We start from the raw sequence: 23,157 nt of genomic DNA on the forward strand, positions 1-23,157 counted from the left end.
GAACTTGGCAAAATCCAACACCTATTCATTACAAAAACTTTAAGAAAACTAAAAGTAGAAGGGAATTTCCTCAACCTGATAAAGAGCACCAACGAAAAACCTACATCTAATATTATACTTGATGGCAAGAATCTGAATATTTCTCTCCTGCATTTGGGAAAAAGGCAAGGGTTTCTGCTCACAACATTTTTTTTTTTCTTTTCAGAATTGTATGGTGGTCCTACCCAGTGCAATAAGACAAGAAAACAGAATAAAAGGCAGGTAATAAGAAAGAATGGATGCAAACATTTTATTCATAGACAACATGATTGTCTACATAGACATGCAAAATAGAGAATAAAATTTACCCTTAGAGTCAGTCACAACGCTGAGCAGCCATTCAGTTCAGTTCAGTCACTCAGTCGTGTCCAAATCTTTGCGACCCCATGAATACCACTACCTAATTCCAGAATATTGTTATCGACCCAAATGGTAAACCTATACACATTAAAGTCACTTCCTATCCCCCCCCCCCGTTTTAAATGTTACTGGGGTTTGTTTTAATTAGGTGAGCTAAGGCACACAGAAACAGATGTGACTGTCAGGAAGCAGGAAATTTTTATACTTACAGATCCAAGGAGAGAGACAGCAGGGCCGCTGGAGAAAATGCCAGGGTGGTCAGGAGGTAGATGAGAGGGGGACGTGTGGGTGGGAGCCTGTATCATGGTCTGTGTGGGGCTGGCAAGGCATGGTGCGCTAGCGAGTTGAGCAGACTTCCGGTTGGAGCGTGAAACACTTTGAGCAGCTGGGTCTGTGAAGATGGACCCGAGTTGTTGTTTAACTGGTCCTGGGGTACTTTAGGGAAGGAACCGTGTTCCAGACAGATGAGCTGGGTCGGTTTACATATCAAAGGGGATGTCCTAAGGCAAGCTGTTTGCTATCTCCAGGAATCAGCTGACTCTGGGAGGGGCAGTCCCTCTCTGGGCCCAGGAGGCCCCAAGAAGTCAAAGCATTATAAAATACAGAAAATGGAAAACATGATTAATACATCCCCTCCTCCTAACCCCTGGCAACTACTAATCTAATTTCTGTCTCTATGGATTTGCCTCTTCTGGACATTTCATATAAATGGAACCATACAATACGTGATTGTTTCCCCCTGGCTTATTTCATTTTATATAATGTTGTTAAGGTCCATCCATTTTGTGGCATACATCAGTATATCATTCCTTATTTTGAAAGATTTTGTTACATGATGTTGAAAGGTTACTTTCCATTTACAGTTATTACCAAATATTGGCTGTATTTCCCAAGCTGTGTATTGGATGTATTTCCCAATACATCTTTGAGCCCATCTTACACCCAACAGTTTGTATCTCCCACTCTCCCACCCCTAAATCTCCCCTCACCACCCCCACGGGTAACTTCTAGCTCGTTCTCTAGATCTGTGAGTCTGCTTCTTTTTTGTTATAGTCACTAGTATGTTATATTTTTTAGATTCTGTATATAAGTGATATCCAACAAGTACTTCATTCTTTTTAAAGACTGAATAATATTCCATTGTATGGCTACACTGTGTTTTGTAAATCCGTCCATCCATCAGTGGACGTTTGTGCTGTTTCCATGTTTTGACAATTTTGAATAACTGTTATAAACATTTGTGTACAGGCTTTGCTGAACACCTATTTTCAATTATTTGGGATATTTAGTACCCAAGGGTGGCATTGCTGGGTCACGTGATCATTCTATATTTAACCTATTGAGGAATCATCAAACTGTCATTCTGGGTTGCTGAGCCATTTTACACCCTGATCAGCAAGGTGTGAGACTTCCAATGTCTCCACATCCTTGTCCACTCTTGGTATTTTCTGGGTTTTTGTTGTTGTTTATAGCCATCCCCAGCTGAAATTTCATACATTGTTGGTGGGAATGCAAAATGGTCCTACCACTTTGGAAAACAGTTGAGCAGTTTCTTCTTAAGTATCTACTTATATAGGATTCAAGAATCCCACTCCTAGGTATTTACCTGAGAGAGAAGAAAAAGGACTTAAATGCAGCTTTATTCATATCACCAAAAGCCAGATACAACCCCCACGTCCATCAGCTGATAGATGGATGAACAGACTATAGTGTCTCCATATGACAGAATACTCAGCATGCATGCATTGTGGATGGATCTAAAAGGCAGTGTTCTAAGTGTAAAAAGCCAGACACAAAGGGCTATGTCCTGTATAACCTCGTTTTTATGACTTTCTGGAAAAAGCAAAACAGGCACATAAATTAGATCTGTGGGTGCTGGTGGCTGGGGAGGAAGAGGTGATTGACTGCAAGGGGCATAAGGGAATTTCCAGAGTGATGGAAATGTTTGCACTGAAGAGGTGGTTCCACATTTGTCAAAAGGCATCACATTTTAAATTCAAAATGGGTGCAGTTTATTGGGGTAGGTGATTGGTGGGCTACAGTCCATGAGGTTGCAGAGTCGGACACAACTGAGCGACTAAACACACACACTCATGCCTTCACAAAAGGAGAAAGAGACCCAGTTCTTCATTCCATAACTTAGAACCACTTTCCTGCTTGAGTATATGCAATATAGTTGCTTATCGGCTGGGGGTCTCAGTGTCTCAAAACACACAGCAGAGGAGTCAGGGGAGGACGTGGGGAGGGCAGCTGGACCATTCTCTACCCACCCCAGCAACAAGAGCTGGCAGGCTGGCTTCTGTTCTTGCTTTGTTTTCTTTCTTAATTGACGTAACCAGCATCTTTATCATCTTCTCTCCTCCTCCTTCACCTTGCTCTTCATCAATCTGATCAGTAAGAAAATATCTAGTTATTTGAGGCTCTCCCACATTGCTGTTATTTGAATATTAGTATATCCAAAGACTTTTCCTGCGGGATTTAAAAAACACAATATTCCAGAGTTTTTACACAAAGACTGTAAAAATGGAAAAGGAGTGCAAACATTTTCCTCTTCAACTGCAAACCCCTGTACAGCCAAAAATATAATTGATTATGATCCAAGCTGTTCAGCCATGAGCCAGCAAGCCACAGATTTCAGAACGGATCCAGAGTATAGAAGTCACACCCGAAAGTTGTACCATGTATGGGCAAAATACTTCCTGTGTGGCCCAGGGAAATAAAGGTGACACCTCCCTCCTTTGTTATCAGTGTTCATGAGTTGTTCCTCAGTGGGGGAAGGGGGAGCATCCATCAGAAAAATAAAACAAAACTCACTTTCCTCTATATCCAGAGTTCAGATAGCATCTCCTCGGAGTCAGGTGTGAGGGCCTCTTTGAAGAGGAGGAAGGAAAAGTCAGCAGATCTAGGAGGGGGAAGGCAAATTGAGGGAGAAACCTGGAGTGGACTCAGGACCCTACCGGCTTCTGACCAGATTTCCACCCAAAAGGAGGGAAAAGGGAGGTATTCTTGGTTGTTGTTTACCCATCTTCCCTAAAGTACGAGATAAAGAAATGAAGCAGGAACCGAGAGTCAAGTAAAATAATTAAAAATGCTTAAAAAAATGTGTAGCCTGGGGAAGTTCATCTTGCCCTTTATCCCTACGTAAACACACACACACAAACACACATTTTCTTCTTTAAACAAGGGCAGCCAATCACTCTGTCTCCCGGTCACTTGGGAGAGCCCTGCAACCCACTTCCTCACCGCTCTGGTGACCTCTATAAAAGAGAAATTTGCCATACACCCTGAAGTGTTTCCCCTAGAAGACTTCTTTGATGAGTTTTTATATTTAAGATATAATCAGAGTTTTAACGCGCACATTTAATTCCACATGTGTTCTCTAAGACATTCTAGGTCGAATTTGTTATGTTTATTTAGATAAGTGTTCAGGACCTTATCGAATTTTCAACTTGCGCATTTCAAGTTTTCCAAAGAACATTTTGAAACACGTATACAGTTTCAATTTAAGATCTGCTAAAACTCAAAAGTGTCATGTGGAAGGGAGACCGTAATTTCTAATTATAAAGTATTGGGGACGATAAATTCACATGACCTTTTCAGGAAAGTTTATGACCAGGCCACAGGAGGGCAAGGACTTTATGAGGGGTCAGGGCATGTGTGGTCACCAAGGCTCCCCTGCACATTACTTAGATTAAAGAAAATCAGAGTCCCTAGGTTCTGCAAGTATCCACCCTGCCCCCTGCCTTTCTAAAACTCCACAATGCATCCAAGTGTGACAAGAAGCTTAAGTTCCCAAACTTGGATTTCAGTTTCTGAAAACAGAGCCTGGACACTGTCATGTTCAGGGAACCTCAGGAATCTTTCACCCCAACCTGTTGTTTCACAGAGGGGCAACTGAGTGCCACGGAGAGGAAGACCCTAAGCCAAGTCCCTAATCCAAGGACTAACCTTGGCCCTAATGCTGGTCAATGACAGGACATCGAATCCTGACTCTTCCTCAGAATCAAATCCTGAAGCCTCTCTCCTAAATCCCTCCTCATCCTCCCCACCTCATGGCTTGCCTTTTCCTGATTCCCTGGTCCCTCGGTTCCTGGTCCCTCGGTTCCCTTGTCCCTTGGTTCTCTAGTCCCTTGGTCCCCTTGTTCCTTGGTTCCCGGTCCCTTGGTTCACTAGTCCCTTGGTTCTCTAGTCCCTTGGATCCCGGTCCTTTGATTCACTAGTCCCTTTGTTCCCTGGTCTCTTGGTTCCCTTGTCCCTTGGTTCCTGGTCCTTTGGTTCTCTAGTCCCTTGGTTCTCTAGTCTCTAGGTTCCCGGTCCCTCGGTTCTCTAGTCCCTTGGTTCCCTTGTTCCTTGGTTCCCGGTCCCTTGGTTCACTAGTCCCTTGGTTCTCTAGTCCCTTGGACCCCGGTCCCTTGGTTCTCTAGTCCCCTGGATCCCGGTCCCTTGGTTCTCTAGTCCCTTGGTTCCCTGGTTCCTTGGTTCCTAGGTCAACTGATTGGGCTATTTCAACAGTTTCCCAGTTGGCTATCACCTCCCAAGTGGCTGTCAACTTCTCTCAAAATAAAAGTTGGTCATCACATGTTTCCTTAGAACACTGCTTTGGTCTCCATCGCCTTCGGAAGGAAATCCAACCTTGGTAACTGGTCTTCTGAGACTCTGGAGAGCCCGGCCCCAACCTTCACCCATGGTGCCGCTGCACCCTGCATTGTACACGCCTTGCTCATGGGTCCAGCGTCTCTTCCGGGGGAACCTACCCACTATCAGGGCCCCCAGGCACATGGTGGAGTCCAGCCAGATGGGGTTTCACGCTCACCTTTTATGCTGAAGCAAGAGGAGAAAACTGTGTCAAACCAGCAATGCCACCCCAGGGGGATACAATCCTGGAGTGTGATGCCTGTCACCCTGAGGCAGAAGGGGGAGGCCCCCTTGCACCAAGACAGAGTGAGGCCCACACACAGAGGGAAGCACAGCTGAGGGTGGAGAGGGAACAGAGAGATACAACATCACTGAAACCCCTGGATCCGGCTAAACCTGCAGCCCGCTGGAGCCTGAGCTCCCCGAGTAGTGAGCAAATTCTTTTTCTGTTAAGCAGGTACAGGCTGTGTGTGTATTACCTGCAACCAGGAGAGTGCTGGCCACCGATCTTCTGAGCTCCCAAATGCAGGAGCCCACCCACAGTGGGGACACCCATGCCTCCTTCACCCCGTGGGTCTTGCACATCCTCACGTCTCCTGGTGAACTCACTCACCCTTTGCTGATGTCTTTCCCAGCCTCCCTGACCTGCCGTGTTCGCCCATCTCAGCTGGGGTTCACCACTCCACCACACCCCTCGATGTGCTGCATCGTGAGGTCTCTGTTATGTGGTTCCTACTCCCCTTCTTAGCTCTGATACTAAGAACAGAGTCAGTGATAGTTTAAAAGGCCTGCATCAATACTCTTCTGTCTTCTGTCTATTTCTCTCCGCAGTGTACAACAAAGTGCATGTTTTTATTAGAGTGTGACCACAAGTCATATTATCTCTGCACCCATCAGAGTCAACAGGATCTGCTGGGCTCCACTGGAAAGTGCAAAGTCTGAAGAGCAGGGTTCAATGGTGAGGGGGAAGGAGAGGGCAGAAGATGTAAGTAACAGATTTTAAGATTAAAAACCAACAAGACAGGACAGTGAGAACTCAAAGGAACTATTTGAAAAGGGTGGGGATGGGGAGAGAAAACAGCCTGCCTGAGTCATGAATTAAAGTGAAGCTCATTAAAGTTTGGTGCTTTCAAACTCTGGTGTTGGAGAAGACTCCTGAGAGTCCCTTGGACTGCAAGGAGATCAAACCAGTCAATCCTAAAGGAAATCAGCCCTGAACATTCTTTGGAAGGACTGGTGCTGAAGCTGAAGCGCCAATCCTCTGGCCACCTGATGCGAAGAGCCAGCTCATTAGAAAAGACCCTGATGCTGGGAAAGATTGAGGGCAAGAAGAGAAGGGGATGACAGAGGATGAGACGGTTGGGTAGCATCAACAACGCAGTGGACGAGTCTGAGCAAACTCAGGGAGGGAAGCACGGCGTGCTGCAGTTCATGGGGTCGCAAAGAGTTGGACATAACTTAGCGACTGAACAACTCCTAGAACCACATTGGACTATAGCTTCTCCCAGTCCACCGTGGTTTGTAAGCTCTTGTGCAGTGACAAGATTCCAGCAAGACCAGGAGTCACAGAAAGCTCCTTGCTCTCTGGTGAAAATGATGCACCATGTTTACCTTGTCCAAGTCTTGCTCCAGCCCTTAGTTCAGCTATTTCTTCAAGGAGAGACCATAAACTGGACACCAGTGGTGCTCACTGCCCCTGGGTCACTCAATGTTTCTGTGTCTTTTCAATGGTCAGGGTCAGCAGATGCATGATGTAAGAGGAAGTACAAAGTGAGCTCATATTGATATTTCCAGCAAATTTAGTAAGACACGCTCTTACTTCTTTCATTGTATATTTGTATCTCTCTTCTTTTAGGCTGGAAATCTTGACTCCCAAAGATGCAAACATAATAACTTGCTTTAGCTCACAGTTTCAGAATGACAACAGCGATACCGTCACTAGGAATATGAATACCGAAAACAGATTCAGACTTGATTCGCTTCTTTCCTCTCTCCTTTGCAGTGTACCCCTGAGTGCATGCAGTAAAATCGCAGCGTTTAAAGTGATCTTTAATCATTCCTGCCTGCTTGGGTAAGCCACCAAGATGATACAAAATTAGGTACATCTGTCTGATTTTGCATTTGACTTTTTAGGGATTTCTATTTTTTCCTCATTTTGGTTCAATTTTTAAATAATTATGTGGAACATTTATATGCTTCCAAAGTAGAATCTACAGAACAAGGTTTATGCAGAGGAGACTGGCTTCTGTCCCAGAGTCCTACACTCTCTTCTCTCTTTCCATTATTTTCAGGCCACTGTTGATCTTTTCAGTGTTGTTTTTCAATTGAAATTTGGTATATATATTCCATGTGAAAAAAAAAAAATCAGTGTGAGTTAGTTGTTGATTTGATCTTAAAGGCATTCCTAAATGTGTGGCAAAGGCCTGAGTTATCTCACATTACGAGTGAGTGTTGTCAAGAAAACTAGGCCCCCTGGGGAGAGCCCTGGTGTTTGTCTTCCACACCCCAGTCCAGAGTGGGGGTGTCTTGGGGTTCTTTGGCAGAGAACAGGGCCCACACTGTGGCTGGTTTATGTGGGAAACAACTTATTAGGGACTATGACATAATTGCAGTGGAACTGAGGACAGATTCTAGGTAGAGGGTTTTGGACGGACTTGAAATCTGCAGTGCAGGCGTGGAGCCCTTGCCTTTCGGTACCAGGAAAACTGGTTCCAGAACCGGGCTGGAATCAGGGAGCGACTACCACTGCCATCTCTGCCAGCCCCCCGGGCTGCTGGGTTCCGCTCCAGAAAAGTGACGCCTTCCCTCCCCTCTGGATGTGACCAGACACTGCATTACCAAGAGCAATCAAACACCTCCACCCTGGAAAGGGGCAAGCAGAGCCGCAGCCCTCTACCCTCCCACACCCCATAAGATGACATCTTGCAGACCAGGGCCGCCAAAGGTCGCGTGAGGTCCTTTGCAGCCTTTCATCCCCTGCGATTCAGGAAGGAAGAGCAGAACAAGGATGTAAAGGAGAGTAAGCACCCGTTCACCACACCCACCGCGTGCAGAGGGAAGCATGCTCTTAAGCCTTGTTGTGCTAAGACTGGCACCATGGCACCCCACTCCAGGATTCTTGCCTGGAGAATCCCATGGACAGAGGAGCCTGGTGGGCTGCAATCCATAGCGTCACAAAGAGTCAGACACGACTGAAGCGACTTAGCACGCATGTGTACAAGGCAAGGGTACAAGTGTTATAATGCGGGCTTGTCCTGTGCCCTCCTGAGCGACTTTTCAAGGGGAAATTTTTAAACCAGATTTTCCTACAGGAGAATCTTACCTGTAGGCAACAGTGTTACTTGGACATCAGTTATCAGTCCCTCACAAGCCCACTCCACCTACTGCGACAGCTTAGGTAGATGACTGGGTCACAGACCCCAACTTCCAGACATTATTCTCAGGCCCAAGCGCAGTGAGACAGACAGCCCGGTGGAGCAGGCTACCAGGCCGACTCCTCTGCTCCTTAGACCGCCAGGTTCAAGGGCAGGGGGAGGGCGGAGGGATGTCTCTGGACTTAGCTAAGCTGGGCGGAAGCGGTGCTCTGGCGCTGGCTCCCCATACTGAGTGAAAGAGGAAGGTTAGGAGCAGCAAGTCCTTAATGTCTCCGAAGGCAAACGTCCCCTCTTAGAGGAGCCAAGCCTCGGGGAGGCTGCGGCCCTGCGAGGCCAGATCGCTCCCCGGGCCTTTCTCGACCTCTCTTTTGTTCCTTAAGTTTTTCATTTAGACTTTTTTTTTAAAGAGACAGGGAAAGCGCTGCTCTGGATAATGTGAGGGCCATAGCAGAGCTGGAGAAGGGGGCGGGCGGTCAGGCGAGGCGGACGGAGCGCGGCGACTCCCAGGACGCTGCAGTCCTAGGACCCTGCGGCCCGCGGGCCCGCCCAGGAGAAGCTGCAAGCCCACAGCGCGGGGACGCGGCCGCGTTGTGCAGGGCCTCGCCCCGCTGCTCTGCCCCGCAATCGCCGGCTGTGGGGGCCGCCCTGAGCCGCCCGGCCGCAAGCGCAGCCCTCGCCCTCGGGTCTCCTAAAGCTGGGGTCGCGGCCCGCCTAGGAGCAGCCGAGGCTGAGCTCCCCCGGCCCCGAGTTCAACCGCAATAAAAGGGCCCAGCGCGCCCTTGATCACGCGGCTCGCCTGACAGCCCGCTCAGGCCCGGGCCTAATTGAGCCCGGCTCACCTGGGAATAGGTTCAAAGGCATCCAAGCCGTAAACCACCTCCAGGCCCCGAGCCAGAGCCGCCTGGCGAACAAAGAGCCCCCGAACCACTTCAAACGCGCCCGCGCTCGGCGTCCAGATGGCGCGGGGCCGGCGGCCCCCGCCCGGGTCGCCCGCCGAAGCCTGGCCGGGCCCCGCGCCGCGGCCGCTCGGGCTGCCCGCAGGCGCCCAGCGTAGGAGAGGCCGGGCGCCTCCCCAGACCGCCCTCCGTCCCCGGCCGATTCGCAGAGGGGGAGCCCCGGGGCGGGGGCCCGGCCCCGCGGCCTAGCCGGCACCTTCGCCGGGCTGTCTACCCCGGGCTGGGCCAGGCAGGTGGGCTCGGTGGGCACGGGGCGCTCCCGCGGAGGCGCGCGCTGGCGCTGAGGTTTCAACGTACTTAGAAGGACCGCCTGCGAAGGGCGTCGGGGACCAGGGCTCCTCTGCAAGTTGGGGTGAGACACTCCTCCATATAACAGCTGGGCAAAGCGGGCCGCGCGTCTCCACGGATCCCCGGGGCGCGGCCGTAGGTAGCCGCATCCGAGTGTCAGCCCGCCGGCGGACGGGGCCACTGGTCCCGCACGTCCCCCTCCCCTGGCCGAACGTGCGGGCCACCTCGCCAACTCGCTGTGCGCCCGGGGACGGGCAAGGCTCACACTGGCCCGGGCGTCCCCGGGGGCTCCCCGCCGCGTCCTCACCTCCTGAGAGCGCATCTAGGGTAGGACTTGCCTCCCACACCCCTCGCGCCGCGGGAGAGACCCCGCAGTCCGGCGGGGCCCGATCTCCGGTTAAGGAGCAGACAAAGCGGGATCGGCTGAGCACGCGGCGCGGCCGGAGAGCGGTCAGAGCCCAGGGTGGAGGCGCGGGCGGCGCGCGCGAGGACCCGGTAGTCCCCGGTGCCCGCCGCGGCCCGGGCCGCAGGGGGAGGCAAAACTGAAAGTGCCGCGCCGGGGGGCGGGGGCGGCCGGCGGAGGCCCCAGAACTCGTCCTGCCCCCGGTCGCGGCGACCAATCAGCGCGCCGCCCTCGCTACTGACAACTATTTAGCAACCCAGCCCGGCTAGGGTTTCCAAAAAAGTTAGAATAACTTCCTCTCCCGGAGACCTCGGTTTTGCACAAGCCGGCCTTGAAATCAGAGCCTTTCTAGCAACTCGGGGAGCGTGTGCTCGGCGACCGCGGGCTTGGCCAGCGGCGTGCGCTCTGCGCCCGGCGCCCCCAGCCCCTCGCGCGCCGGGCGGGCGCCATGGAGGAGGGCTCCAGCTCGCCCGTGTCCCCCGTGGACAGCCTGGGCACCAGCGAGGAGGAGCTCGAGCGGCAGCCCAAGCGCTTCGGCCGGAAACGGCGCTACAGCAAGAAGTCGAGCGAAGATGGCAGCCCGACCCCCGGCAAGCGCGGAAAGAAGGGCAGCCCGAGCGCGCAGTCCTTCGAGGAGCTGCAGAGCCAGCGCATCCTGGCCAACGTGCGCGAGCGCCAGCGCACCCAGTCGCTCAACGAGGCCTTCGCCGCGCTGCGCAAGATCATCCCCACGCTGCCCTCGGACAAGCTCAGCAAGATCCAGACGCTCAAGCTGGCCGCCAGGTACATAGACTTCCTCTACCAGGTCCTGCAGAGCGACGAGATGGACAATAAGATGACCAGCTGCAGCTACGTGGCCCACGAGCGGCTCAGCTACGCCTTCTCCGTGTGGCGCATGGAGGGCGCGTGGTCCATGTCCGCCTCCCACTAGCGCCGCGCCACCCACGTCCGGACCGGCGCGCCAGGGTAGGTGCTGCGCGCGCGATGGACGCAGGCCCGCGGGCCGCGGCTGCGAGGATGGGGTGCGCCTTTCGTCCTAGCCAGAGATGGGGGTCGGTCGGGAAGCTGCCAGGTCTCAGGGGCACCCCTGTGGTTTGGGGCGAGCTCCCAGGCAGGGTGTCGGTCGGGAACGGGCGGACTGGCGACAGTCGTTATTTTCCGTCCTTGGTGCTGTGGGAGTGGTGGGTAAGGGTCTGTGGTTGACCGTCGGGGGAGTGGACGTCAGAACTGCCTGGAGCCGGCCAGCGGCAAAGGTCTGAGGACCAGTTGTTCTTTGCGTCCCTCGGAGCAGAGGCCGCCCGTGAAGTTGCCGGGCCGGACGGTGGCTTCGCCCGGTTCCCGGGGAGAGGCAGCGCGCTTTCGTCGTGCGGACACCCAGTTCTCCTTGGCTGCTCGTGCAGGTACCCCGGCCCGCGCCTCGGGGACCCGGCCGTCGGCGCCCTGGCTGCCCCGGTGGGCGCAGAGTTGCGGACCGACGGCGCCTCGGTTGGCCTGGCGAAGGCGGGAGGACCCTGCCTCGCGCGGGCGGCGCCGGGGCCAGTGCAGCCCGGGAGCCGAGGAGCGTCCGCATCGGAAAGGCGGAGGACAGGGCCGAGGCGGAGGCGCGGAGACCCGAGCGTGGAGGCCGAAGGCAGACATCGCCGCGGGGAAGCCCGGCTGCCGGCAGGCAGGTGGAGTGGACCTCGGAGCTGGCGGGCTCTGGCCCCAGCTCTAACCCTCGAGAGTCTGGGTGGGGGCCGAGCATTCGGTCCGAAGTGTCCAGGCTGGGAAACAGGTTTGCTGGGGGGAAAGGGAGGCGAGGCGGTGCCGCGGGGGCCTGCGCGGGAGCCCGCGAAGAAGTGCAGCCGCTGAGCCCGGCGAGTTCCCGCTTTCTCTAGGGGAGCGCTCGGGGCGTCCCGCGCCGGCCCCTTTCACCAGGCACCTCGGGAGACCCCCAGACCGTCCCTATCCGTGGAGATGCTGTCCTGTCCCTTCCAGAACGCACTGTGACCGTGGCTCTTTCTCGGGATGGAAGGAAGGGCTCGCGATTTTTGGTGGGGAGAGGGCCGAGTTAAAAATCCGCCCTTCTTGGTCTGTTGGGCTTTCTCGCTCATCTTGCAGTGTTTTTCTTCACGTCTCCACTTAACACAGAAGGAATTTAGATTAATCACGGGCATGCAGCCGCCCACTCTCCCAAGCATATCCACTTCTTTCCTATGTGCTCTATAATATCTGCACATGTTTTTGCTGTGGGGCGGAAAGGCTCCTCTAGCACAGGTGGATTTTATTTTATTTTTTTTTAGTTTTCATTTCTGTGCCACTGAACATTCATTTGTGAAATAGGCCCCTAAGATAATAATCATTTTATAGGCTTTTTCTTTTTTTAAAGAATTTTTAGTAGAGAGTCACTTACGGGGATCTTCTCCGATCTCTGTTGAAAGCAGATGGAAAATGTCTTAATCACATATTTTCCCAGGAAAGAAAGTTTGGATTGGCGAGTACTAAAATGCTACAGTGGGATAATACATTAATTCTGGTTTTTGCTGCCTAAATTATGACCGTCCATTAGTTAATTCCATTTACCCTTTCCACCATGCATAGTTTATAGCACATCTGAAATAAGAACAAACAGATGAGGAAGGTCATCTTTTTAAAATGTACACATATATAGCCTTGTTTAAGGAAAATGTCAACACAATTATCATTAAGGCTTCCCTCCAGAAAATTATTGAAAGCAAAAGCAAGAGGTATTACCTTAATGCAAGAATTTCTTAGGATCATTTAAGATTCACTTAAAAAGAATTGTATTCCTGAAACTTATCAGACATAGATCACAATTAAGCAGTATATAAACTGAAAGGTATTATTTGTAATGAATTAATGAAAAGCGTTAAAGAGTTTGCTTGGGGGAAAAAATCTGCAAAACGTAAGAGAGAAACACATTTAGCTGGAGAGCAAATGATCTTTGTGGGACCCACTATTTACTTTTATATACTTGAGTATAACTGTCTAGGTCTGATAAAGCAGTTTCCTTAGTAGAGAGATGCCCTCTGTGTACAGTACGAGAAGGGAAATGTGAAAATTGCTGACACACGGATGATTCTGGACTTGCCGTGTTTTTACTATCAGGCGTGTTCAACACACTTTTGCTTTCTTTCCGTTTTTAACCCGTTAGTCTGTATGAGTGTAAATACAGGCATAATTGGTTTGATTTCCTGCAAATGTGGCTTCGTAGATTATGTTAATGTTAAAACATAGGCATATGTATTAGTAAAGAATTTCTAGACCTTCCCATCAGTGGTAGGAGATTTTAGTGTCTGTTGAGATACATGAAAAAGTCTGTGTTTAGATGAGTAGCAATGCTATTAAATGCCGAAACTGTCCCTTAGTACAAAGAGACACAGGAAATGTTGGAGTTTGGCTGGTGCTAACATTTATCCTGACCTTCTTCTTTGGCCTGGTGTTTAAAAAATGCAAATACACAATAAATCAGGTATCTTTGGACAGTCCTCTGCGTTCATCTAAGCAGAAAATCTCTAAAGGAGTTTTCTGTTTTCTCATACATGCCTGAGTCCCAGTGCATGGTCAGAGGCACCTGGCTGAGGTGGAACCTGATGGGGCGTTTTTCCTGCTCCCTGCTTTGTGGATAGAGAAGACGTCTCTCTGACTTCAGCACTGTGTGCAGGCTTCCCACAGGTCCCTACTCGCAACAGACGAGCTTTGTTTCCCTAAGAACTTTCAGTTACTTTGGAGAACAGAGGGTGACCCTCTAACCCTCCAGTATGTGTAAGCCTTTTCCTCTCTCCAGAAAACTGACTTCTTGGAGGTACCTGTCAACGGCTACATTCGGAATCCTAGCTGGTCTCGAAAGAAAATGAATTGCCTATGGAGAATGGAAATGCAAAATCCTAATCGACCTTTTGATTGGTCCTGGGAAGAAGTAGAATGAATGACCCAGCTACTTGAAATATAAACAACGTTTTGTTATAAAACACCCATTGAAAAGATCCGATGTAGGGGCTGACCTCCCTTTCTGGATATTGTTCCCTTAAATGTCTGTAGTTACTCTTTCCATCTTGCAGGAAGCAGGTCTCCCTGCCCATCTGGCCAGAGTGGGGGCTGGAGGCTTGGGCCTTTGAGAGTGACTGTTTGAGGTCACTTGAAATGTAGTTCTTTATTGAGGTTTTCTGAGGGCTATACTCTTTTCAGACAAGTCTTGAGCCTGAAAGAATTGAGTTTTCATGCTCGTTGCTTCTCTATATTTTGGACAGACGGCAGAGATGCCAGATCCCTTTCGCCTGGCAGAAAGATCATAAAGTAAACTCTTTCTGAGCGGAGTACTATAACTCATAACTGCAGTTTAAATCTGGGCTTTAAAAAAACAAATATTTTAATAAGCCAATTTTAAAGGCTGAACTTTTATGACAGTTTTTAAGCTTAGTATTTATATTAATCTATTCTCACTGGTGTCTTTAAAAACCCTGTGAATGTATGCTGGAATGTCTGTTTATGTTTGTGTCTTGTCCTGGGAAAGGATAAATGTGCTGCAAAAAGCAAACCAAAAACAAAACCTTCTGCGAGAAAGAGTTCATGGATGAGGCAATAAAATTCAAAGAAGAGATGACTAAGTTCGTGTAGCCAAGATACAGAGAGAGCCTTAAAGTAGACATAGAATCTAAGGGATACGGACATGGATGCTTTCAAAAGTAAAGCCAAGAAGAAACACTAAGAGCAGAAACTGCTTAAAAACGTATTTTACATGGTCACCTGAGTCTGCATGTGTGATAAAACTGTACAGAATGAAATATGCACACATGTGTGTACGCACACACACACACGGGTACGTGTAAAACTGGCGAAACCTGTATAAGATCTGGAGAGTGTATCAGTGTGAGTCTCCTGATTGTGATATTGTATATAGTTTTTTGAGATGTTACCACTGGGGGAAAGGAAATGAAGAATGTAAAAGAATCTCTGTGTACTATTTCCTGCAACCTTGTGTGAATCAAACATTGTCTCAAAATAAAAAGTTTGAAAGAAAAGATATTCCAGGGGACTTCCCTGGCAGTCCAGTGGTTAACACTTTGCCTTCCAATGCAGGGGGATGTAGATTCCACCCCTGGTCTGGGAGTTAAGATCCCATGTGCTTCATGGTCAAAACACCAATGTAACAACAGAAGCAATATTGTAACAAGTTCAATTAAGACTGTAAAAAATGCCCCACAAAAAAGCACTTTAAAACAAAAGAAAAGATATTCCACAAGAATTTTAAAAGTTTCATTCAAGTGAGCAAATTATATAAAGAAGGGTTATGCTCATCTCAGAGTAATAAGTCAAAAATATGCTTTGAGCAAAAATAACACTTTTTTCTGATGTCATTTGCATTACTGCAGTTTTCGGAATATAAGGGGACTGCTCATATTTTCAACATGTAACTATTTAGAAGTGGTTCCTTATCATTTAGAAACAAAGAGTAAAATCCTAGAAATCTGGAAGAGAAATATCAATCAATATATTTATTCCTATGCTAATCAAGAATATATTTTTCAGAGGAATTTTAGGAAATAGTCATAGAAACTGACACAACATTTCCTTGAAAGATACTAAGTCTGAAACTGACAACATTTGCTTGTAAGATACTGTCTACATTGACTTGCATTTCTCTCTCACACAGACAACTGTTCTAAAGCCAATGATTTATCAAAATTATTCATCCAAGAAGTGGAGAGATTGAAATCTTAGTATTTGGAGTCATACACAGTTGAAGGGTGGGGAGAGAGAGAGAAACACAGAGACCCAGAGAGAGAGACAGACAGACAGAGAAAGAGAAAAACAGACAGGTATCAAATCCTAAACTCAGTCATGTTTATTTTACATTAGGATTTGTTTGTTGTTAATAGGGACGTATTTTGTGTTTAGGTTCAGTAGTAAGTCTTTGAATGCAATTTAGTTATATTAAATGAGCCTTAATTTAATGTTTGTTTTGGAGTGAGACACAGTGACATTAACACTATGATTTTCATGCTGATGTCAACTAAGGCACGGTGGGATTTTTCTTCCGTGATTGCTAGCAGTTGTCACGCTAAGGGCAGACTCAAATCAGAAATTGGAAAAGTCAACATGTAACTTTATTCCGACATAAGAGAAATGTTTCATGGTTAGTTGAAAAGAGAGTCATTTTGAATCAAAACAATGTCTTACGTGCTTTGAATATCTGGATTATTTTATCCACAACTCTCTCGTTCAGAACAATGTGACCCTGTGATTATGTGTAAGAAGGGACCTGACCGGGAGAGTTGAGGCATGGTGTCTGTGGAGGCTGTTAGTTATTGCTCAATTTCTTCCCATCACTTTGTTTTCCTGTTATTTGATCAGGGAAAGACTAAGATGACCCAGCTTCTCGTGACAGCTCCTGTGGAATGGTCATTTCACTTTTCCCATCCTAACAGCGGTGCCTCTAATAAAACTGAGCACGTCTCTCCTTTCTTTAGACCAGAATTTCCCGTCGATTGAATGAAGGGCGGGGTTGAACCCAGCGAGCTTTAAGTTATCAAATTCAGTTATTCAGAAAAATACTCCTTTCTTTTTAGCTTATATTCAGCCTTGAAAATAGCCACCTGCATCTTTGAGGTGGGGGGAATGGTCAACTGAGTTGTCTGACAGTAAATCCCTTTTTCTTGCTGTTTATGATGGAGAGTTTGCATTTGGTTTTCTGCACATGCAGATCTGGCGTGTGACTGGCAGGAAAGATTTGGGCAAAGACCTTAATACGTATTAACCCTTTGATGGTGACCAAACATCCGACCCCAACCCTGGGGGCTGAGGTTTGTGGCGGGGTCACAGTCAGAGCCTCTCTGCAGAGTCAGGCAGAACAGCTCAGAAGGAAACCCGAGGGCGGGTGTTCAGCCTTGTGCTTGGAGAAGGGAGGCGTGGGGAGCCTTTTTCCGACTCCCCGTGGAGAACAGATGCCCCAGCTTTTGTTGTTCCCGCAGTCTTCTGTCGCTGTACAAATAAAATGTCACACTGGCCTTTCTGTTACTCTCTCTGAGAGTCTCCCTCTCCTTAGAGAGTCAGGAGACATTTGCCTGCTCCAGAGACAAGTGAGGGCTTCTTGAGGGACAGCTTGTAAAATAAACAAACTCCCTGAAAGAAAACACAGGCCCGTAGTTTACCGCGGTGGGTTTCTTTGTGTGTTCCACTTTGATTTAACATCCTGGAAGTCAGAACGCGAGCAGGCAGCGTGCTCTTTCAATCAGGAGACCCAGAAATGGACGTTGAGCTGCTATTTCCTTTCATTAATCTCGGTCCCTTAAGTAGATTCATTTGCAGGGAGTGCAGTGGGATCAGAAGTCAAAAGCCGTTTGCTTTGTTTGACTTTCTAGCCCTGTGGGTGCAGAAGCGCCTGCTCCCTGCTCGTCTGCTTTTAGAACTCAGACGCTCAAGTCCATGGAGGAAGAACAGGGCGAGCCTGCAGCGTTAGCAGGATCGATCCTTACTGGGTCACTTCCGGAAGGCCGGGCATATTGAAAGCCCTGTTCTTAATGAGACCACCTTGACCAATACACAGGTGCTTATTGTTTCTTTGGGAAATGCCTGCCTTCCTGCAAATTGGAGAGGAAAGGAGGGAGGAAGAACCGTTATTTTCTGTCTCAAGTTGAGCATCACCACATCTCTGTTCACAGGCATCCGTGCGTGCTAAGCCGCTTCAGTCGTGTCTCTTGGCAGCTCAATGGACTGTAGCCCGCCAGGCTCCTCTGTCCATGGGATTCTCCAGGCAGGGATACTGCAGTGGGTTGCCATGCCCTCCTCCAGGGGATCTTCCCGACCCAGGGATGGAACCATTCTGTTCACATAATTGGGTTCAGTTGACAAATAATGTCTTCCCTGAAGATTAATTTTCCTGAATATAAATCATTCCAAACTGTGGACTATGCGCGGGGGCCTAAACTATTCAAAATCTTCAGAATGCACACAGCCAAGTGGTTGTCCTCCTTCATGGTATCTCTGTGCGCTGGTGGAACCTGAGAAAGACGTGGTCCTTGGTGCATTTTCTTTTGTCTCGTGAGCGTTTCTTCTTCAGCTCCTCCCCATCCCCGACCCTCACAGCCCCGCACCCTTTCTTGTGCTTATTCTTTAGCTGAAATCCATCACGGTTATTGACTGGAGTCCACATAAGGTTTTATATCATAGTAGGTGATACAGGAGGAAGGCAGAGCCCATCATCACATCCCACGACATCACGCACAGGCACAGGGAATCAGTGCACGTCTCAGGCTCTCCGAGTTGAGCGGTCCCGGGTGTTCTGGAAGTTCAGTGGGCTCAGCGACAGATGTGCAGTCAGATCCCCAGTGCCCCCTGCTACACACACCCATGTGCTTGGCGACTCCTTCTCCTTAGTGACTGTTGCTAATATTTTCTAGGAAAATTGCTTCACTGATACTGGAAGTCCCCCTAATGGATATCTGTACCCCAGGAAGCGTGGTGTGTCCTGTTTTGTTGATTTCTCTTGTGTAAAATGACCTGCTTCAGCCGGCCAGAGCTGCGTGGACCACATGAGGACTCCACCAGCGGGTGCGTCCGGGGCTGGAATTTCATGGAGCCCATTTCAGAGCTGCACGAGATCTTCATGTACATCCCTTTCATGTCAAGAGTCCACGGTCAGGTATCTAAGGGCAGAATTAAGTCAAGGCTGTTTTGCTGGATGTTAAATTATTGCCAGTTCCAGAAGTCTTTTTGAGACAGTTTTTTGAGGCTAGAGATTTTCTTTTAATTAAATAGTAAGCAAAAAGCAGGGACTATGATATATTTATCCGCTCATTTCAAAGATTGCTATTATCTACATCCACTTTTGTTTTATTACATTGAAGAATTGTATTTGAGTAATTCAGTGTTTGTATGCATCTCCAGTGATGCTGTAAACACGAATCAGTCACTTAAATCACTTAAAGCTTCATAATATGACAAGGGTAACTTTTTCAGGAGTGGCAACGTAAAAGAGAAAGTAAAGGTATGAACATGAAAAGTGGTGTGTGGAGAATTCCACACAAAAATAGGGTGATCAAGGGGATTGAGGCCCCTTAATAAGGAAACAGAAGCTGGACCTCCCCCTGCTGGTCCCTGCAGACCCATCGTCACCCCCAACGCTCCCTCAGGAACCCAGAGGACAGTGGTTTATCAGAGCCACACCCTCCTGGTCTTCCTAGAAGGTGACACTTGGGCTCCCTCAACCCTGCTGGGATGCCACCCCGGGCCAGAGGTTGCAGGGCCTCTCAACGAGGACCTGAGGAGCCTTCGCCTGCCACGTGCCCCCAGGGCTCAGAATCACCCCGAGAGGGCATCAGAGGTGGCCCCCAACTGCAGGGCCCCGCCCCCGTCTCTGGGCGCCCGAGAAAGCGGAGGTCCCTGAGAGCTTGGAGGCCAGGGTGGTCCCTCCACCGAGGGGTGGGGATCCCAGGTGGGGGTCTCCGCAATGCGGATCTCCGCAGTGCTCAGCTGGACGGGACGGGTCTTGGACCTGCTCCTGATCCACCCTCAGGTCATGCGGACGGATGCCTGAGCGTGAGCCCAGTGTGGCTCAGTCTTTGCCAAGGTTAACAGGAGGCAGCGGGAACTCAGCGTTTATTTCCCTCTCCGGGGGATCCAGCCCCTCCGTCAAATTTCACTTTCAAGCTCCCCCTCATCTAAAGACACTTGCCCACCTCCGAGGGTCGCAGGGGAAACAGACAAGCCTGGCTTTGCCGAGAGAAGCCGAGCGACCACACTGGGACGCATCCTTTGCTGCAGCGGCCAAGCTCCTGACGGTGATAAAGTGTTATTTGCACGGACGACGGAGCTCACCCTCCTGGCCTGTCCTTAGCAGTGTGTCGACGTGCAGATTCTGTGAGGCACGCTCTTGGACAATCAGCTTGTGTTGTGTATTTTTTGAAAGTTACAGAGAGTGTCATTCAGCGTTAACTACATGATTTCACTTTTTCTAACCAGAAAGAGGCAACAGGGACGTGAGGACACAGAAAGCAGAGCCGGTGTGTCTCCATCACACGCTGAGCTCCCTTCTGCTTGGCACTTCATAGGGTGAAGCAGTCATTCATGAATTCTCAGGGTTTTAAATGTCCGCAACTGTATGTGGTCACCGTGTCTTTCCACAATGCGTTTTGCTCTTCAGTGAAAATACCGTTTCCGGAATAAACCATCTGTAATTCTTTCCTTTAGAAAGAACTTCTCTGACATGGTCTTTTTCTATCTGGGGAGACTATAATTAGAGAGCAAAGGCTTTGCTCTTGTGGGAGCAGGTTAGGCCTCCAAGTGAATCTGTTGAGGGAAGCCCGTTGTCTTGTGTCTAGGGGAGGGAGGGTCTGAGTAGGACTTCCCTGGATTTGAACATGCAGTGGGCACTTTCCTGCTCTCAGCCCTGCAGTTCTGGGCTGAGGCATGTCATAGCCTCGCTGGGACTCAGTCTTCTTGTCTGTAAAAAGGTGGAGTAAGTTGCAGACAGCTCTGTGGTTATCAGAATTCCAAGAGCCAGTAGGTCCCAGTCATTTCCTCCTGGGTGTATACACCAAAGAACTGAAAGCAGGTGTTCAGACCGAAGTGTTCACTGATGTTCATAGCAGTGCTGTGTACAGCGGCCGGAGGTGAAGGCGATACGGACGTCCACCAGCTGAGGGGGTCAGTATGGTGCACTCTGCCTGTCGAGCGGGGTATTACTCGGCCGAGGGAACGGTGCTCTGACTCAGGCTATTCATGCAACATGGGCGGACCTTGAAAACATTTTAATGCTGAGTTAAAGAACTCAGACACAAAAGACCAGAAAGCGTGTGACTCCCATTTGTATGAAATATCCGGAATAAGCAAAAGCCGATTCGTGGTTGCCGGGGACCAGGGCTGGGCGGGGGCGGACTGGGATGGGACCACTTCACGGGTGTGGGATGGCTGTTTGGGGTGATGGAAAAGGTCTGGAACTTGATAGTGATGATGTTTGCACAACCGAGTGAAATTCTATTGGATTGTACACTTTAAAATGGTTGAAATGATAAATTGTATATTATGTGTATTTTAGCACCAAAAAAACCCCCTGTGAGTCAGACCCTGGGCCTCTCTGGTGACCAATAGGCCTTGAGGGTGGAGGTGGGCGAGACCGTCTGCTTTCGTCCACTTTCCCGAGACTTTATCCACTGGTCCACGTGGTTCAGGCCTTATCAGAGGCTTCTCATCTCGCCAGCTTGTGCAGCCTAAAAGCGTTTTCCTTTCGAAATCTCTGTTACGTCTTCATCGAGAAAGTTCCTCAAACAATTCTGACAACACACTTGGCAGCCTGTCGACTGTACCTCCAGAAGCTTCTGCTTGGGGGCCGGGCGCTGGGGGTGGGCAGGGGGCAGGGGAGAGAGTGGCCGCAGGGTTCTGCCCTGCTGGCTGGTGACCCAGTGGACCAGAGCAGAAGCATCGGCCACACCCGTGTGAGTGGCTGGCCCGGGAGCCCTGGAGCCCATCGTGCCCAGCAGTGGGCTCCCCAAAGCCCGGGGCTCACCCACTCATCAGACCATTTCAGTCCAGTTCACAGGCTCAGAGACCCTCAAAGGGGACGGATTCTGTGGCCTCCCTGACGTGGCAATTCCTGAGAAGGGGGCTTCAGGCCCTGAGCTGCTCTTATGGAGGAATCCCTCTCTTTCTCCAAAGTCTCCTTTCTCGGGGCCGGGACCCTGGACCAGTGCAGAGTGGACGTGTGACCAGCCTCATGGGGGCTGCCTGCAGAGAGAGGGACAAGGGGAGGAGGGGGCAGGACGTCGTTCAGGGCTGGCTGGGGGGCCGTCTCTCCCTCCCTCGCTGATGTGTCTGCTGTCCTCCCTGGAGTGTTGGCCTGGTGTCCATGGGGTGCGGTGCCCAGGGGGACGTGGCGAGACCCCGGTTCAAGTGCTCCAAGCAGAGGTGCCTGGACAGCAGAGCAGTGTCCCCGGGCACAGTGTTGCCAGGCTGCCAACGGGCGTGGTGCCCTCGTGAACGTGTTCACCCCTCACCTGCTTCCTGGCCACCGCCCCGGGGACCCGCCGAGAGGGCTGGAGGGCGCGTGCTCACCTGGGGCTTCCTCTGCCGGGGTTCGGGTCCATTCCTAAGGACACCACCGCCTTCATGGTGCCGCCCAGGCCGCATGTTGACTCGCTGGCTGAGACCCCACAGGTGGTGCTGGGCTCACGGGCTGTGTTTGGAGAACCCAGACAAGAGGGCCCTGGAGAGCTGGAAGCTGATGGAGAAGACTCTTCCAAGAGGGGTGCAAGCAGAGATGCTGCTGCTGTTCCCCTCTTCCTGGTACCCTACACCCTCTTCCCCCCAAAAAAGAAGGAAAGCCCCCTGGGGGAAGGAGGGAGGCAGACAGATTCCCCCGAGCTGCTCTGCGAGGACTCACATGGGGACACAAGGCAGGACCCCGGCTGCCCGCCGGCTCCCCGAGCTAAGTGGTTTGGTTCTTGACAAGAACCCGGGTGCCCCCCACAAGCCAGACACATCTGGGGACCCCGATGCCTCCGTGCGGCGCGTTTCCTCCCGCAGGTGCGAGCATGGAGCCTGGATGCAGAGGGCGTGTGCTGACTCACGGGGGTACCGTGCACGCGTGCAGTCCAGCGCCGCTGTGCCCGGGGACGCTGCTCTGCTGGCCCCTACCTCTGCTCTGAGCGACGGAGTGGCAGGCTCGCCGCGTTCCCCCATGGGTCACTCACTGTGGGCACCGGGCCAACAGTCCAGGGAGGGCCCTGTCCAGGGTCGGGCCCTGGGGGTCTCTATCCTTCCTCCAGCTGGGTTTCAGAAATATCAGTCCAGTCCAGTCCAGTTCAGTTCAGTCGCTCAGTCGTGTCCGACTCTTTGCGACCCCATGGACCACAGCGTGCCAGGCCTCCCTGTCCATCACCAACTCCCGGAGTTCACCCAAACCCATGTTCATCTCGTTGGTGATCCCACAGACTCAGAAATATCAGGTTGGCCAGCACGTTCGTTTGGGTGTTTCCACAAGACGTTACAGAAAAGCCTGAGTGAAATGTCTGGCTGGCCCCGTACCCTCAGGGGGACGGGGGCTAGGCTGGCACCCTTGGGAGCACACAGGTGGGGAGCGCCCTCCACCCACCTCGTTCTCTCCCCG

General features: G+C 50.5%; 2 protein-coding genes across 2 annotated transcripts in view; one reads left to right on the forward strand and one right to left on the reverse strand.

The window, feature by feature from the left end:
* Nucleotides 1-275: 275 nt before the first annotated feature.
* LOC122676837 lies at nucleotides 276-10,505 on the reverse strand. The gene is made up of 5 exons (XM_043876389.1): nucleotides 10,435-10,505; nucleotides 9,662-10,249; nucleotides 5,213-5,220; nucleotides 3,214-3,301; nucleotides 276-2,786 (listed from the first exon to the last, which is right to left on the reverse strand). The coding sequence occupies exons 1-5, from the start codon at nucleotides 10,503-10,505 to the stop codon at nucleotides 2,747-2,749; spliced, it is 795 nt and encodes a 264-aa protein (XP_043732324.1). The 3' UTR covers nucleotides 276-2,746.
* The window catches only part of TWIST2 (twist family bHLH transcription factor 2), a 52,168-nt gene continuing 39,325 nt past the window's right edge, over nucleotides 10,315-23,157 (forward strand). The window contains exon 1 of the mRNA XM_043877019.1: nucleotides 10,315-11,021. Coding sequence (XP_043732954.1) covers nucleotides 10,504-10,986 — 483 coding nt within the window. The 5' untranslated portion in view covers nucleotides 10,315-10,503 and the 3' untranslated portion in view covers nucleotides 10,987-11,021. The remainder of the gene's footprint in view (nucleotides 11,022-23,157) is intronic.

The sequence above is a fragment of the Cervus elaphus genome, chromosome 20 (assembly GCF_910594005.1).
Source record: "Cervus elaphus chromosome 20, mCerEla1.1, whole genome shotgun sequence".
NCBI classification, from domain to species: domain Eukaryota; kingdom Metazoa; phylum Chordata; class Mammalia; order Artiodactyla; family Cervidae; genus Cervus; species Cervus elaphus.

Coding starts and splice junctions, on each gene's coding strand:
- LOC122676837 (XM_043876389.1), bottom strand. CDS start 10,505: ATGGCGCCCGCCCGGCGCGCGAGGGGCTGGGGGCGCCGGGCGCAGAGC. Junction 10,250..10,434: donor CGCCGCTGGCCAAGCCCGCG/GTCGCCGAGCAC, acceptor GACCGGGGGCAG/GACGAGTTCTGGGGCCTCCG. Junction 2,787..3,213: donor AACTCTGGATATAGAGGAAA/GTGAGTTTTGTT, acceptor CTTACTGATCAG/ATTGATGAAGAGCAAGGTGA.